The sequence below is a fragment of the Panicum virgatum genome, chromosome 7N (assembly GCF_016808335.1).
Source record: "Panicum virgatum strain AP13 chromosome 7N, P.virgatum_v5, whole genome shotgun sequence".
In the NCBI taxonomy this organism is placed as follows: domain Eukaryota; kingdom Viridiplantae; phylum Streptophyta; class Magnoliopsida; order Poales; family Poaceae; genus Panicum; species Panicum virgatum.
In genome coordinates this window covers 38,624,414-38,641,513 of record NC_053151.1, presented here as the reverse complement: position 1 = coordinate 38,641,513, position 17,100 = coordinate 38,624,414, and the positions used below count along the sequence as shown (strand labels likewise).

General features: G+C 56.4%; 1 protein-coding gene and 1 long non-coding RNA gene across 3 annotated transcripts; one reads left to right on the top strand and one right to left on the bottom strand.

Annotated features, from left to right (window-relative positions):
- Positions 1-8,295: 8,295 nt before the first annotated feature.
- On the bottom strand, positions 8,296-12,746 carry LOC120683394 (expansin-B17-like). Of its 2 annotated transcripts, none has more exons than XM_039965473.1 (4): positions 12,216-12,746; positions 11,175-11,481; positions 10,213-10,369; positions 8,296-9,125 (listed from the first exon to the last, which is right to left on the bottom strand). In XM_039965473.1, the coding sequence occupies exons 1-4, from the start codon at positions 12,394-12,396 to the stop codon at positions 8,922-8,924; spliced, it is 849 nt and encodes a 282-aa protein (XP_039821407.1). In that variant the 5' UTR covers positions 12,397-12,746; the 3' UTR covers positions 8,296-8,921. The 2 variants fall into 2 exon arrangements, with proteins under 2 accessions (XP_039821407.1, XP_039821408.1); XM_039965474.1 differs by having other exon boundaries at positions 10,213-10,342; positions 12,216-12,743.
- A 2,926-nt stretch (positions 12,747-15,672) lies between these two features.
- Positions 15,673-16,591, top strand: LOC120681522. The gene is made up of 2 exons (XR_005677905.1): positions 15,673-15,836; positions 16,215-16,591. It is a non-coding gene; the product is annotated as an uncharacterized LOC120681522 (long non-coding RNA).
- Positions 16,592-17,100: the final 509 nt, after the last annotated feature.

Genomic DNA, 17,100 nt, shown 5'->3' with positions numbered 1-17,100 from the left:
TACACCACACAGTGGATGTAGGGTATTACGCTCCGGCGGCCCGAACCACTCTAAATCCGTATGTACTTGTGTTCATGCCCCCAAGCTAGATCGGGCTAATCGCTTAGCACTTTCCCGAGTACTCCCCCTCGGGGAATATGTGGGTGTGTTCCGCCACCCGGCTGTAGGTACCCCCAAAAGCCTGCGACAAGTTCGGATCGAACACGCGCCGCATGGGAGGTTTCGGCCTTCGTGCGCCCCTCCAGGCGGGTGTGCCAGTCGCCGAGGTGCTGGCGCTCGCCCTCCAGGGCAGCTCACTATCGTCGAAAGGCCGCCTCGGCGGTAGAGGTCGCCTCCTCTATCATCTGCCGGACCCGGACCAGCACCTGGGGGAGGGAAGCCGCTTCCTCCTCCGAGGGACCCTACAGGGGTCGCCTCCCAGAGACCTCCTCCAGCTCTTCCTTTGCCGCAGGTTGGCTGCTGGGGGAGGGGACGTCCGATACAGGCGTCGGGACCTCAGGAACCGAGGTGCTCGCCGACGCCGCGCCCGCTGCCGCCGTGCTCGCCGTTGCCGAGCCCGCTGCCGCTATGCTCGCCGTCGCCCAGCCCGGTGTCGGCGCGATTGCTGCCGTAGCTGGGGGCTCGGGGGCCACCGCGTCGGGTGTGGCTGCGCCCGGCACTGGTGCATCTGCCGCCGCCGCGTCGGACGTTGCTGCGCCTAGCGTTGGCAAAGCCGCCGCCGCCGCCGCCGCACCCGAGCTCCCCGCACTCGCCGTCGCTTCTGCCGTCACCGCAGAGGCCCCGGTCGCCTGGACCCCCGCCGACGAGCCAGCGGCGGTGGAAGAGCTGCCTGGGCGAGAGGCCCTGGCAAACAAAGAGAAGAAGCCTTCAGCAAAAAGCGAAGCACCGAGAATAAGGGGAGTGAACAGAAGAAAACTTACCCTGAAGCACCGGGCCTCCAGCATCCACGGAGGCTAGGCGACTGCTTCTGCAACTGCTGCTGCTTCCGTGGCAGCGGCGGAGGCGCACCTTGCTGCTGCTGCTGCTCCCGGGGCGGCGGCGGAGGCGCACCTTGGGGCTGCTGCTGCTGGTGCTGCTGCTGCTCCCGAGGCGGAGGTGCACCTCGTGGCTGCTGCTGCTGCTGCTCCCGAGGCGGCGGCGGAGGCGCACCCCGCGGCTGTTGCTGCCGCCGCCGCTGCTGCTGCTGTTGCTGCCGGGGGTGGCATCTCCCGGTGGTGGTGGCGGCACGGCTACTCCGGGGTCCCGCGAGGGCCGGGGGCCTGGGAACTACCCTGGCCTGCGTCCTCTGTGGTCCTCTGACGCTTCGTGGCGGGTTCCATAACTGGGGTCCCGTCGCCCCGGTGCAACCTGCGCCGGCCCGCTTCCCCCGACGACGCGCCGGAGCTGCTCTGGGCCTGGCTGGGACCGCTCGTGGTGGCGCTACCAACCACGGACTGCTTGCCCTTGGCAGAAGGGCCGGATCCCGTGGTGCTCGGCACGGCCTGTTCCCCGGACGCACTAGGGATCCGGATCCCACGGTCCGGGTCGCCTCCAGTCTGGCGCGCTACCAGCCCACCGTTGTCGAGGGTCGGTAGGGTAGCCAGCACCGCGGTCCTCAGGCTTGAGTCCTCGCAGAGGGGGACGACACCCTGAGGAAGGATCAGGTGCTCCGGGATGAAGATCTCCCCGGTCACCGCCCGCAACAGGACCTCCAAGGCTTCCTGGGTCAGGTCGCTGTCCTCCCCGCGGTGGGTCCTGCTGCAGTCTTGAGGCCCGGTGAAGCTCTAGGCAGGACGCGGCCGCTTCTTCAGAGGGGCGATCCGGCGCTTCAGGAAGTCCCCGAGCACGTGCAGCGAGGTGAGGCTGCCCTCCGCCAGTGCCCTGATCTTGCTCAGAACGGAGTCGAACTTCGACGGCAGGGACGGCTTGGCCCTCCAGGACTGACGGTCGGAGGCGGGTCCCTCGGTCGGCATGACCAGACGCTCGTTGGTTTCGGTGGTGGAGATCACCCACTCCCTGCGCCAATCCTCCCACTTCCCGCCAGTGAGCCCGGGGATGTACGGCGTCCGCAGGTCGCTCCTCGTCTGGAAGTAATACGCCCCTACTTCGTCTTTGCCCTTCCCGAACTTCACCAAGACGAAGAAGTACCGGAAAAGGATGACGCAGGGCCGCACCCCCACGAACATCTCGCACAGGTGGACGAAGATGGCCGTCAGGAGGATGGAGTGCGGCGTGAGATGTTGAAGCTGGAGGCCAAAATCTTCCAGCAGCAGCAGAAAGAACGACGAGATCGGCAGCCCCAAGCCGGTGGAAATGTGCGAGATGAACAGCACAAATTCCCCGGCGCGCAGGTCGCCGAGGGGAACCGAGCCTGCTCGAATGCCCCAGGCAGTCTCCTGTGGGCTCCACCCAAGCAGGCGGCGCACCGTGTTCAGCTCCTCCTCGGTCTGGAAGCGACGGGGAAAAACGAGGGACGCCATCTTACTATGGAGGTGAGGATCAATCTACGCAGGAGAGCAAGGGGCGAGGAGGCTCGAAAGCAAAGGGGTGCAAAGGTTGGAAGGAAGAAGGCGAATGCGGAAAGGTAACCGCGGTATGCGGTTCGTCCCTTTATGAAGCCTGACCCAACCGGCGCGCCGCGGAACCGTCGCTGGAACCTAAGTGACGCTCATGCATGGTGTTAACCGCCCAGTCCATGACAAGGGGGCCCAGTCCCGCCTGTCAGGGAGGGCGGGTAACCACAAAGGTGTGAAAAGGCGGGATCTGAACCATCGCCCGCGCGCGAAGCGAGGCGGAAGCAGAGCTTACGTGCACGCATAAAGCGCTGGCATGACCAGACTTTTCGGGAACTGCGCTGGTGGTAAATACCCCGTTTACTCCGGCCGCAACAATGCCGAGCGTCGCTCGCGTGACTAGGTGTACCACTGTATGTGGAGACCACGAGTCAGTAAGCCGTTGCGATGTGATGAGGCTGCGGAAAACCCGATGGATGGTCAAAACCGGTTAAGACTCCTACAGTATGCATAAGTCTAACGCTAGACTTCAAAATATGCAGAGCCAAATCACAGTAGTGGCCCCACCTGCGGGTTCGTCACCTCTCCCGAGGTGGGCCCGGGTGCCACTTTCGGTACCCTGTAGCAAGGATACCCACTCCTACTGCAGCAAGGCAGGACTCACATAGTCATCCGTAACTACGCCGTGAGGGGCAAAGCAGCCAGGCCCCACGGGTCAGACTCTTTCCTCACCGGGACAACGGCCCCGGACCCGCTCCCCGCTCTGGGACAGGTCCCGAGACGCCACATGTCCCAGAGGAGGGGAAGCTCCGAGCCAACAGCCGAGGCCGCGGACCCCCATAGGGGGTCCGGGACCCCCTGCGTCCATCCGGACCTCCCACGCGCGTAGAACCAACGTACCGCCGGGGGGGGTCCGGAGCCGCCACGTGTCCTGCAGGCGCGGGCGCGGGTCTTCCGCTGGAAGACTCGCCCACCCACCGCATTCAATGCGGGTGGTTGAGGCATGCTCTGCCGCCGCGGCACACGGGGCAGTCTTTGTCAGGCCTCACAGTAGACCGTGTATTACCGAGGTACACAGTGCAGCCGCCTGCGCCGCATCCGCGCAGAGTCCGTCTGTCACATTAATTGGATACGATGGCACGGCACTTTTCCATCATACCGCCTACGCCGCAAGCTCTACGGCCCGTTCAGTTATGCTGCAGGCAACGCCGCAAGCTACACTTTGGCGCCGTTTCGACAAGACAGGGCATGGATATGCTAGACGGAGGAATCCCGCGGGCAGGCAAGGAAATCCAGGAATGAGATCTCCTTCGCTTGCAATGCCATAATGTATGAACAGTACGTTATTTTATACTACATCGATTGCGTCCACCTGTTGAGGACCCAACGGCCATGTACACGCCTCCCTTGAGATATAAAAGGGAGACGCTCGCTGCACACACCAAGTTTTTTCGAGCTCTCACACACACTCTCCAGACTCTCTCGGGACGAGAAGAGCACAAGCAAGACAACACACAGTGGATGTAGGGTATTACGCTCCGGCGGCCCGAACCACTCTAAACTAGCTGTGCTCATCGTGTTCTTCCAGCAAGATCGAACTAGTCCTAGCTAATCCCCGATTACTCACCCTCTGGGTTAGGCGGGTGCATTCCGCCACCCGGCTGTGGTTTACCACACCACGACCCGCCCCGACCTATCCGTCGGCCCAATGCCCCAACCCACCTCAATCCGAAGTCACGACGGAAGATGATATGCGACTTACGCGCCGATCTACTACCATAGCGTCCCAACCCGTCCCAATCTGTCTTTGTCGTCAACCCAACCCGCCTCAATCCGTTTCATACTGTCACCTGTTTCTACTCATTCAATAGTACCCATATTAAAACCCATAAGCCCCGCCCCATTAGCAGGAGTACCATTGACAGCGATGACCGTGGCTCAGGGTGTGATTTGGGCCTTTGGGCCTGAGAGTACGTGTGAGAGGTCGGCTCTACAAATGGTCCATGTGAGGCCTAGGAAGTCACGGGCCCTGTGGACCGCGCACCACTTCAACTGAGATGAAAACGGTTGGAAAAGATATCATCTTTAACAATTCTCGTTAGTCCAGGAATTTACATTTTTTCCGACTTAACAACTTCATGCCTATTGCAATTTGCAATACGCGCTCAAAGAATTCTTTTAAGAAATCTTATATATATAGCTAGAAACACCGAAACAGAGATCGTTTTCAATTTCTAGTTAGTCAGATTTTTCATCACTACTTTCACAATTTTCCAATACAAATGGTCGGTTTTATGTATCAACTTATTTCGCTTGGTTAATCTCACCGTGCCGGAGACCGGAGTTAGAGAGGAAGCAGTCCAATGCAGTATCAAAGGATGAAAAATCGAGTGCTGAAGGCCGCCCAAACACTCGAGGGTGAGATAGTTTTTCCCTTGCATCATCATTAATTTTTACCAAACTGACATAACTATACAACCCATACAATCAAAGAAAGTATATTACTTTAGTAAATTTACTTTGATCAGTCCCGAAACATCTATGTCCTTGTATTCTGTTAACCAATGTTGGCGATTTTCAGAATGACATCATGTGCGGTCATTTTAGAAACTGCATACATGCTTAAATATTGACATTACATCTAGTCTTCACATAAATATTGGACATAGTTAGTCTTGCGACCCAAACAAATTTTCTTTTAATAGGAACAGAGCCGACCTCACTTGTTATTGCCATCTCTAACCTCGCCCTTGTGAAACGGAGTTGCCGTTGGTCATACCCTATGATACGTGGATACTTCGCAAAACTCACGTACCGGTATCGGATACCCGTACTCCACGGATACGTATTCCGTAAGTATCGGACTATTTAGGTATTTTCAAATAATAAAAATAAATCGGATACTCGTGGGATACCTGTCCGATACCTTCAAACCCTAACAACACCACTCAATCGCTTTGTATAAAGGTCATCGTTTAGCTGTGCCACCCTCTCATCCCCACTCGCGCAGCCGCAGGCCCGCAGCAGCCTCGCACGGCTCCCTTGCTGTCACCGCCGCTCGGCCACCCGCCCACGCCTCCTCCTGCTCCTTTCCCGCTGCTCATCGCTCCCTTGTCGTCACCGCCGCTCGGCCACCCGCCCGTGCCTCCTCTTGCTCCTTCCCCATCGCTCGTCGCTCCCTTGCCGTCACCTCCGCCCGCCCACCCGTCCGTGCCTCCTACTGCTCCAGCGGCTGCGCAGCCTGTCCAGACAGAGGCATGCACATCTGTTAAAGCACTATTTAGGGTGGTACTGCGCTGCTGGAGCTCACCGCTGGCGGGCCGTCACGGCCGCCGGAGCGCGACTCTGGACGGCCCGCGCGGCCGCTAGAGAGGGAGAGGATGAGCCGCGGCCTTCGAAGAGGGAGAGGAGGAGCCGCGACAGCCGAAGTTAGCCGCTACACTGAGAAAGAGAGAGAGTGTGCCGGAGGTTTGGGGAAGAAGACGACAGACATCTATTCGTGGAACAGACGAACATGTAAGAATAAGATAAGGTTGGTTCTTTTTTCCTTTGCCCCTTTCATTTTCTAATAATTATAGAACATATGAATATATGAGTTTATGACGCATTATAGTCCCTGAAACTTCTATTTTCTCACATTCTAGTTCCTGAAACTTTTATTTTTTTATTTTTTTATATATTGGCGTATCCCTGTATCCTTGTTTTTGAAAAAATGGCGTATCGGAGTATCCCGTATCGCATACCGGTATCCGTATCCGCGTATCCGGGCAACATAGGTCATACCCTTGTTCTTTTCCTGACCTTGACCAGGTGCACACTGCTCATCATCACTACCACCGCGCCAGCATTAGGTCCTGTTTGTTACTCCAGTAGCATGAGTAGCACAAACTTTGATTAAAAATTAGAGGTACTAAATAAAGGTAGTTTGCAAAACTAACTCCACAATCCCTGCGCTACTTCGCGAGACGAATCTAATGAGGCCTTTGGCCGCACGATTAGAAGTTGGTTACTGTAGCAGCACTGTGGCCAATAATCGATTAATTACAGTCATTAGATTCGTCGCGAAAAGTTACATCCATCCGTAAAAAAGTTTTGCAAATAAAATTCATTTAGTGCTTCATGCAGACAAGATTTTTTTTGTGCTACTCATGCTAGTGTCATCCAAACGGGCCCAGTGGATATCTCTTTGAGTAAATTCCTTGTATGCCATTGGAAAATGTAACCCATCCCTTCTATGCCATTGAAAATTACCTCATCCCTTCAATGCCATTGTTTTTAATTTTCTATTCCCTCTATGCCATTGGTGTCAAAAATACTAACGGAGCAGTTAAACTGAAAGACAAAAGGACAATAATACCCCTGGCTCCTATTCCTTGCCCTCTCTCTACTACCACTGACGTGTGGGACCCACACGTCAGATTAATCTTCCGGCCGCCGGCAGAGGAAGCAGGGACAGCAGCCGCCGTGTGAGCCCGCCGTGCGAGCCCGCCGTGCGAGCCCGCCGTAGCTCGCCATGGCCGGCGCGAGCGGAGGGAGGGAGGGAGGAGGGGGCGCGCGCGGCCGGCCAGCGGGAGGGAGCAAAGAAGGGGAGGCCGTCCGCCGCCGTCCCGCTAACCGCCGCCACAGCGGCCCCATGCCGCGGCCGGGGGAGGGGAGGCGAATAGCCGAGGGGCAGGCGTGCTCGCGCAGGCCGGCAGCGCTCCGAGGAGGACGGCCGCGCGCCGGCGGGAGGCGTGGCCGGACCAGCCATGGCCACGCGTGGCTCTGGCCGCCGCCGCCATCCCCGCAGCTCGCCATGGCCACGCGCGGCTCCGTCCCCGAGCAGGGGAGGGGGCGGCACGCGGGGGGGGGGGGGGGGCGACGAGGCCAGGCAGGGGAGGGCGCGGCGACGAGGCCCGGCTTGGGAGGGGGCCACCGCGCCGTCGAGGGCCGAATCGAGGGGGGAGGAGGAGAGGGCCGTGCCGCGCGGGTGGAAGGAAGGAAGGAGGAGGAGCGGCGCCGTGCGTGTGGGAGGAAGGAAGGAGGAGGCGCTCGCCAGCCACCTTCGCCCCGCCTCGCGCTCGCCGGCGAGGGAGCAGGGAAGGAGAGGAGAGGGAGGACGGAGAGGGAGAGAAGAGGCGGAGGGGAGGGAGGAGCGCCCCTCCTCCCTCGCCGTTGGGCGAGCTCGCGCCGCCGCCCCTCCTTGTCTTCCTCCCTCGCCGCGGGGGACCCCGGCGGCGGCGAGCTCCGCCGAGCTCCTTGAGCATGCGCGCGCCTCGCCATGGCCGCAGATCCGCGCGGCGGCGGAGCTCGATGGCCGCTACCTCCCCTGCGGCCGGCGGCGACCTCATGCGCAGTGAATCGAGGCGGCGAGCACGCGCGGGCGCAGCCGTGGGCGTGCACGAGCGGCGAGCGGAAGGCGGCCCGCGTGCGTGCGCGGCGGAAGGCGGCGGGGGGAGCGCGTCGAGGCGTGGCGGGATGGCGGCCGGGTGAACTGCGTCGAGGGGCGGGGCGCTCGGGGAAAAAAATTGCGGTGAGGAAACGGAGGGGTATTATTGTCTTTTTCTCTGTACCTTTTAACGGATCTGTTAGAGAAATTAACGGCAATGGCATGGAAGGGATGGAAAATTATAAATGATGGCATAGAAGGGATGAGGTAATTTTCAATGGCATAGAAGGGATGGGTTACATTTTTCAATGGCATACAGGGAATTTACTCTATCTCTTTCCATCTCCACGCATGCCTGAACAAACAATCACATCCGCCGAAAACTGCCTTTGACTGGCAAGGCAGCAAGAGAATGAACAGGGCAACATTCTGGCATTCACATGGAAAAGCGCAGGGTCATTCTGAGCGCCACACACATTCCTCATTGCGGATCCTGACATTTGTCACGAACCCTGCATTTCAATCCGGGAAAACACAAAGCAGAAACACCAGAACAAGCGAACAGGACGCCACGACCACGACCACGACCCACGAGGGATCCAAAACCCTCACACGGTCCGAGTCCGACCAAGCTTCCGCATCGGATTCCTGGCCTCTAAGACCGAAGCCGAGCAAGCAGCGAACGCTCTCTCTCCTTTGGAGACGGCGGCTGCTTGGTTGGTACCTCCGTACCTGGCCCAGCTCCTGAACTCTACTCACAACCAAAATTACTAGCACCACACACGTCTGATACTCTGAATCTCTGATGCATAAGCATCACCACACAGCCACACACTAGCTAGCTATACTACTATCAGGCCAAGCTGCCTGAATACAGAAAAAACAATATAATCTGCCGATCCATCCAATAGGAATAGGCAAAGGTTCCTGCCTGGCTGCCTGCCAAGCGGGCCACCAGCCTTTGCGGGCCCACATGGCAGTGTCCGGGGCCGATAAAACGTGGGCCCCGGGGTGCCGCGCCTCCTCCGGCCGGCCGGCGGGCTGGGGGCTGCTCCTCTTTTCTAGAGGGACGGCTCGAAGTTGAGGCGCGAGGTGTAGGTAGCCTTGGGCGCCCAGGTCCTGGGGATGACGTCCCGGGCCGTGAGCGTCTTCTTGGCGGACAGCGTGGTCAGCCTCACGGAGAAGGGCCCCACGAGCGGGCCCCGCACCAGGCACCACGTGGCCCCCCACACGTGCTTCATGTCCAGCCACTCCACCGAGTTGGCCTGCAAAGCGCAAAGCAAGGTGAATGGAAGAGCAGTCGGTCAGCAGCTCTGCAGCTGTAACTACTAGGCAAAACATAGCAGCTCGAGTTGTTACTGTTAAGTGTTAACCCACACCACTAGGCAAAGCACAGCAGCAGCATCTGAAGCTTTGCAAGGCAACAAAAAGCAATAGCACGGTTGCATGGGATTCCATGGCATCTTTGGATTCCCCAGCCCACTAGGCCACACGACGAGCCCACAACCCACGAGAGCGTGCCGCCACAGGGCACAGGATGGCTGTCAGGCCTCACTGAACAACCACCGTGAAAGCACTCACTAGTGCAACGCAAAAAGCAAAGCAAGCATGAGGACGCCATCAGACTGTAGTCTTGATGCTGGTCGTCTTAAGCAGGGAGGCCGAGCTGAAGAAACAGCATCATGGGGACATGGCGGCTAGGGTTCAGGCGATGCCGCTTTTCCAACACATTCAAGAACGGGAATCATTCGGGAGGAAGACGGTCATGCGTGTGTGGCTGTGCGTAACCCTTTGTGCAAAGCATTGACTAGGGGTTTCTTTGTAGTGGTAGACAGAGCAACAAGAAAGTAGAAAAGCACTAGCACGCCTTCATGCCTGGCCAGTGGCCACGCGTGCCTTGTCTTCCCTAATCGAGATAAGGTGCTGCCCTTTCGTTGTGTGTAACCTTAGAATGGGTAAACAAGGGAAGAGATTTTTGACTGCCAGGACTTTTGGCCTCACTTCTTCAGGTCGATCTGCAACTAGTACAAGGACAGGGTAGCAGAGGCCAAACAACTGCAGCACGCGCGTGTCCAGCATGCTCGGTAAGGCAATGCCGCTGTGGGCTGTGGCCCTCTCTTGGTCCCGTGCATCTGGAGGAATGGCCCTAGCACTAAAGGTTGTTTTTTTTTTCGATCAAGCACTAAAGGTTGTTAAGGGCAAGAGATAGCCTTCTTTTCCCAATCGCTTTGTGGCGAAAGGGCCGTGCAAGAAAGAGAAGAGGCTAAGAAGCGAGCTAGGGTGGTGAGGTCTGAAACTCTGAATCCGGTGGAGGGAAATGTCATAGGAGGATTCGGCGGTGCTGTTGGTTACCTGCTTTATCTGCATGGATCCAATGTCGCCTTCGCCGTCCTCGAACTCGACGAGCAGCGAGAGCCAGAAGCTGGTCGAGCCCTCGTTCACACGGAATGCGATGTTCTTCCCGCCGTACTTGCAGACAGTCCTGGAGTATATGCACAGACAAACGACACTGCGCCGGTCAGTTTCTGAAACAAGACGAAACGGGGAATCTCCCTGCTAGTTAACTGAATTTTAATCACAAGTCTTTTCCTCTCTGAGGAGATTGATCAGGAGATGTTCAAAGATGATTAGGTGCTAACTCTGACTGAGTTACGTCAGGCACAGGCATGTTTAAGTTTAACTACTCGGCCGCAGACCTGAGACTGAAAGGCAGCTGGGCTGCATTCTCTCCCATTTAACCCTGGAGAATTAAATTCACTGCGCCTCATCAGGATTCAGGATCATAGTACTACTCCTTCAGATCGAGGAAATCATGGTACCAGCGTTAGGCCAGCGATGCTTTTTTGAATTTTCAGCACCACATCACGGTTCACGAGACACTGTTTCTAGTCTACCTGTCCACTGCTAGCAAGCACCCGGTCGCAGAGTCGGTGCGTAACGGAAAAAAAAAATCACATCGAATATTTCGACACATACATGGAGTACTAAATGAAGTTTATTTATAAAATATTTTATATGAATGGGCTGTAAATCGCGAGACGAATCTAATGAGCCTAATTAATCCATGATTTGCAACAGTAATGCTACAGTACTATCTGCTAATTATAAATTAATCATAGATTAATTAGCATCATTAGATTCGTCTCGCGATTTATAACTCATCTGTGCAAAAAATTTTGTAAATAGATTTCATTTAGTACTTCAAATTAGCAAGATTCCTTCGCAAATTTTTTTTTTGCAAAACATCTGGACACGGCCTATACCAACAGGACAGAGGACGGGCCAGAGTCAGAGTGCTGCGGCGCGCGGCTCACCTTCTGTAGACGATGTTGAGCTGTCCCCGGTCGCGCAGGCGGCCGCCGGCGCCGGCGACGGCCATCCTGCTGAAGGCGGCGCCGCTGAGGTCGAAGTGCGTGTGGCCGAACGCGCAGAGGCCGCCGGGGCACTCGTCGGTGACGATGACCGTCACGGCCCGGCGCGAGCAGATGCCGCGGTCCAGGCACTTGACCTTGTAGCAGGCGCCGCAGCCCTCGCCGTCCTTGAACAGCACGGGGCTCACCGACCCCACCCGCGCCTTCATCGGCACCACGTCCACCAGCGTCCCGTACCCGCACGCGCCGCCTGCAAACGGTCAAGCAATCAGATGGTGATGGACAAGTCGCGGGGCTCACGGGCGTGGCACTGTTCCGAATCCGTTACGAGACGGGTCAAACAAACAGGACGACAAAACTGAAGGTCATCTACTGCACGGCGTACCCCCCAGCACAGTGTGCTCAGCCGGGACGGTGTAGAGTAAATGCTAGCAGTAATAACAGCGAGAGCTCATGGTCTTGGTCCGGATTAACTTGTGTGGTAGAATCAAGGTTACCGGCAGTGTCGGTGGCGTGGCGGCTTGGCCGTGCCAGGCAGTGTGCAATGCTGCATTAATGATGTCGTGCTGGGAGCTTTGCCGCCGGAGCCGGACGAGGAGACGACGAAGCGGCGGCCGGCGGCAGCGCGAGCGGAGCGCCTGGCCGTTTGACAGGTGTGCCGGGACCCGGAGCGGGGCCCACCGAAATTCGCTCCGGGATTCATGGGATCCGCAGGCAGAGGTCCCGCCAAAAAAAAAATGTCGCAACGGGAGGAAGGAATTCTTCTTCTGCTGCTACCCCGAAAGAAAAACTTCGCTTCTAGCCGCGGTAAAGGAAATTCTGCAACGGCCAGTGCTGAATAATCAATCCACCCAGCGAACGAATACTCGTTCTGAGTATTTTGCTAGCATGGTAATGGCGTGCTCCCGGTGAATGCTAGGCCAAGACCGCCGTGTGGTGTCGCGAGGACGAGGAGGAGCTGAGCTGAGAGATGAGAGCGCGTACCGTCGCTGCCGTCGCCCTCGGCGTCGCCGTACCACGTCGCGGTGGCCGGCCGCCACTCCATGTCCAGGCCCGCCGCCGCGGCCGGCTTCCCGCCGCCGAAGAGCAATGCGGCTGATATGGGCGGCGCCGGCGCAGCCAGAATGCAGAGCAGGAAGAGGGCGAGGGAGCGCGGGGAAGCCATTGGGGGTTTGGGTTGGGTTGGGTATTGGTTCCTCGGCGCCCCGTTCTTCCCCGGCTGCGCTGCGCCCGCCCCCCTTCCCTTGCTGGACTCGCTGGAGTGGTGGTACACTGCGGCTGCTGCGAGAGCTGGTTTTACTTTGGTAGGCTTCTTTCTGGGTCTCTCTCTCTTATATGGCTTCGAGAAAATCCCCAGCCCCAATGAGTCTCAGTCAGAGCTCACCATACCACAGAGCCAGAGGTGCTCGCTGGTTGTGCTGGCTGGCTTGGCAAGAGCTAAAGTCTGCACAAATGGCAACACGGGCATGGGCGGCAGGGCAATGAGGAGTGGTCTACCGTAATGGTGGCTGATTTAAGCTGGATCCCGTTGGTGGCTATCTGTTGGTGATCAAGGGTCGTCGTTTGGGTGTCGCGCGGCTGCTCGCAGCGGACCACGGCGGCCGACGTTGCTTCGCAATTGTCGGTTCGGTGTGGGACAGCGTCTGGAGGACGGTGCTTGTGGCAATGGCATCGGGAGACGACTTGGCCTGTAGCGGATCGCGGTGAGTAGGTCAACATGGCTGAGCCTAATCGGTGCGGTACAACGTTGGAAGACGGCACAGGTGACAACCTTGATCTGCGGCGGCTTCGTGCAGGAGAAGGTTACGTGTTGAAGTTGAGACCACGGCGACGGTCTGTTGTTCTGGTAAAGTTCCTTGGAGGCGGGGCGGCTATGCTCGCTATCTCGACGGCAACTTAAGGAACGAGTTCGAGCATGGAGTTGTGGCGGGATTGGCGAGGCCCCCGCGCACGAGAGAGAAGGCGTCCAACGGCGGATGCGGCGAGGCCCCCGCACGTTTGGTTTGCTCGGACTCGATATTTCTCATCCCGTCGGATAGGTTCTGCTTTGTTGCAACGCCCAATGAAGGTGTCTGCCTCTATTGTTCCTTCACCAGCGCCGGATCACGTCGGAGTCTCGATGACTGCAAGGGTGCGGTACGTGGGTCGGAGATGCGGTTCGTTTCTCTCCGCTGTCGTCTTTATGTGTGGGGCTGACGCCGATGGGTGGATATGAGTGGTACCCCGCGTTGATGTCCCAATCTAACCGGGTGAGTATAGTTGCTTTTTTTTCTTTTCTTTTCTTGTCTGTTTCCCCGACTATGGCCTCCCAGGGCTGTAGTCTTGTATTTTCTACTATATTAATAGAAACGCACTCGTCGAGTGCCGTTCGTTCAAAAAAAGTGAAAGAGCACCGTGAAGAAACCGCAGATGTGTGTACTGTTGAGGTCAAGTGAGCAGCGTCAGTGTGTGTGTGTCACAGTGCATTGAGAGCGGATAGCTAGTGGAAGCGGAGCCCTCTCCTTGCCCTCTGTCTCTGACAGGCGGGCGTAACCGCGAAACGGGAACGGCCACTCGTGCTGTCGCAGCAGGCCGTTTCAGGACCGCGACCAGATCGTGCAGGTGCAGGTAGGATGTTTGTTTAGTTTTCTCCCAGCGTGGTTAAGCACTTGCCCTTGGGGTAAAGTAAGCTGCAATTTGCAAGCGTGGCCAATGGCCCCATCGGCATTCCTCCTTTTGCCGTTGCGTTGCCCTCGACTTGCCCCATGCCACCACCACCCATGTGCGGCCGCGGACCTCGCAGGCAGCGCAGTAGTGCGGCAAGCTGGAATGACGGAAGAGCCCCTCGCTCCTCGGGCCTGGGAAGACCGTTGACGTTGGCTCGCTTGACCGTTGCCGTTGGCCCGTTGCACAGTGACGAAGCGAAAGCTAACGGAAGCGGTTGCCATGCCGCCGCCACGGGCACCTACCTCCCAGATTGCCAGTCGCGCGGGGGCGACACGGGAGCGGGATGGGATCCCGGTGACCCGGGGGTCGGTATGCCGGGCCGCTGGCCGTTAGGTCTGGCAGCCTTTGCCGTGCCTGCGTGTGTTGGGTGAACCGAGCGAGCTGTTCGGCTGTTCCTTCCTCCGGAGAGCGAGAGCCTGGGCTGGAGGCTTCGGAGTTTGGAGATCGAATCGTGAACCCCCCGAGCCATCTGTCTGGAATCTCAACGCCAGCGCCGGCAAAGAAATCACTCACCAGAGTCAAATGGCTAACCACGGCATGCGCAGCGCATCATCATCGTGTGCTCGTACCAGGCGGCAGCATCGTACCCTTCGGTTATCGCATCAGTCGCTTGTCTCTCTGTTGAGCAAAGGCCCAGGCATGACCAGGGTTAACCAAACCTGTGGGAACCGGTCCGGTTTCGGTTTGGACCGGTACCAAACCGGCTTAAATTTAAAATTCAAATTTGAATTCAAAAAAATAAAAAATTTAAAAAATTTCTAAAAATACTTCAAGGTGCGACGAATTTAATGGTGTCAAATTTTCTCAAAAAATCGTCCATTTAGTATAGTTTGCGGGCATATGAAGTTAAATAAAAAAAGAAAAAAAATAGGCCGGCCCATTAAGGCCCACCGCATAGGGCGACCGGTAAACCGGTCAAACCAGCAAACCACTTTTAAACTGTCGGATTTTTTAGTTAAAACACCGGTAACCAGTCAGACCAGACTGGTAAACCGGTCGGTACACCAGTCGAAACCAGTTACACATGTGCTTTTGAATTTGGATTTGAATTTAATCGGTTTCCACCAGTTTCCAGTCAAACCGGTCTGGTAAACCGCTATCGGAGGGCGGCGGTTTGACCGGACCGGTCGGTTTTGTAAACCCTGGGCATGACACCATCAATTTCTGCAGTTCACTGCCCTGGTCGAGATGAGCCTCTCCATGCGTCCAAAACCTTCCGGCATCGCGGGCGACGCGGGGAAATCTATTCGTCACACGAGCTGCTGGCGCGCGAGCTGTCGCAGAAGAGGGCAGCGCTCGTTGCAGGTGGGCCCGCGTGGCAATGTACTTCTTCTTCCTCTCGATGTCGCTAGGGTGATGGCCGTGGGGTTGGGGGAGGGGGTGGCCAGGGCCTGGGGGTGGTACGTGGGGGGGAGTGGCCGCCGGCGAGGTCGCCGGCGGCCGGGGTGGTGGCGGGCGGCGGCGGTCTTTAGGTTCCGAATTGCCAGGGCTCCAATGGCCACCGGACCTAGAGGAGGGGTTCGGAGGCGGTGGCGGCGGGTTGGCCGGCGGAGGGCGAGGCGGCACTCTCCCTCGCCGGCGGGGCGGGGCCGGACCCCGGTGGGCGGTGTCGGCGGCGGGGGCAAGAAGAAGGCGGTGCGGCAGCTGCTGGACGGCGCGACGGCGAGCTCAGTTGGCGTTGGCGGCGGTGGAGGGTGGCGGCAGAGGCGGCGGGGGGGGGGGGGGGGGGGGGCTTCTTAACCGTTAACCCCCAAAAATGCCTAGACATTTCCAATCCGGACCTTTACACTTCATGCTCTAACCTGTTTACCGAGTGTGCTAGTACTAATGACCAGGTTTAATGACAGGTTGGAGAATACGAAGAAAGTGTTGGCACATGCTATTTATTTTCTGAAAGTGGTAAGTACCACTGAAACTAGCCTCCCTCTTCTAATAGTTGGCAAATATATTTCTTTATTGCTTGTTAAACTTTCCCAGTATGGATCTGATACTGTGTGAGTATGGTGCTCTTGTTTCCTGAAGATTTCAGATGTTTATTTCATATAGTTTCATATGAGGTTGGCTTTGTTTGTCCTTAATGCACCCTGTTATATGGGTATGATCGAACCAGTGAGTATAATTTTCATGTATTGACTTTGTCGGTCATGCAATAATTAATGTCAACTCTTGCAGTTCTTTGGGAACCTCATTTGCGCAGAATCTGTGAAACTCTATTGTTTGACCTAATGCAGTTCTTCACAGTAGACCCGTTCATTATTTTTCCTCTTCTATTGTCAGATGCCGAATCAAAGCCCCCTAGTGACGAGACCACACCCTCCGATGAAAATACGAACAAACCAGCAGGCAGCAGCAAGCAAGCTCCGTCCAAGGAGGTGAATCATCTCGCCAGCGTTCAAAAGATCCTCAAATTTCGGCCAATCAACGCAGAAGCACCCGCAGCACAGAGCATATCAGGATAAGGACTAGGAAATCTGAAACAAAAACATGTAGCTCCGTAGCTGCCATTTCTTCTTCAACGCCTTCAGTGTACAGTAAGGTGATCATTGATCCCCCGAACTGGATTGTACACTAGCTGAATTCATCTAGTGGACAACAACCACTTGATGAATATATTTGCGCTATCATATTGGTTTTAGTCCATATTGTTTCCCTCTAATCACTCACATACTATGCATTATGGCAAACAAATCACCAGGTCTCGAGATCTGGGAGCTTGTGAACTCTACGATGCCGTTCTGTACTTCTGTTGAAAGGTCACTGCCGTCTCCGATACTTTTGTGCCACTAGTATTAGGCCTTGTTTAGATGCGAAAAATTTTGGGTGTAAAGTACTGTAGTATTTTCGTTTGTATTTAGTAATTATTGTCCCACCATGAGTTAAGTAGGCTCAAAAAATTCGTCTCGCAAATTATAGTCAAACTATGTAATTAGTTATCTAGTTTAGCTACATTTAATATTTCATGCATGCGTTCAAAGATTCAATGTGATGGGAAATTTTGTAAAGTTTTGGAATTTTGGGTGCAACTAAACAAGGCTAAAACTCAAACCGTCCTCGTCAAGGGCAGTCAAACGGATCTGAACTTCTGAAACCTTACTTTGAGACCGGCACATCTGATGGCAACTTGGGAGCTGTACCCGTGCCACTTGCAGCATAGAGTAAGGAA

Coding starts and splice junctions, on each gene's coding strand:
- LOC120683394 (XM_039965473.1), bottom strand. CDS start 12,396: ATGGCTTCCCCGCGCTCCCTCGCCCTCTTCCTGCTCTGCATTCTGGCT. Junction 11,482..12,215: donor CGAGGGCGACGGCAGCGACG/GTACGCGCTCTC, acceptor GACCGTTTGCAG/GCGGCGCGTGCGGGTACGGG. Junction 9,126..10,212: donor GATCCATGCAGATAAAGCAG/GTAACCAACAGC, acceptor TGCGCTTTGCAG/GCCAACTCGGTGGAGTGGCT.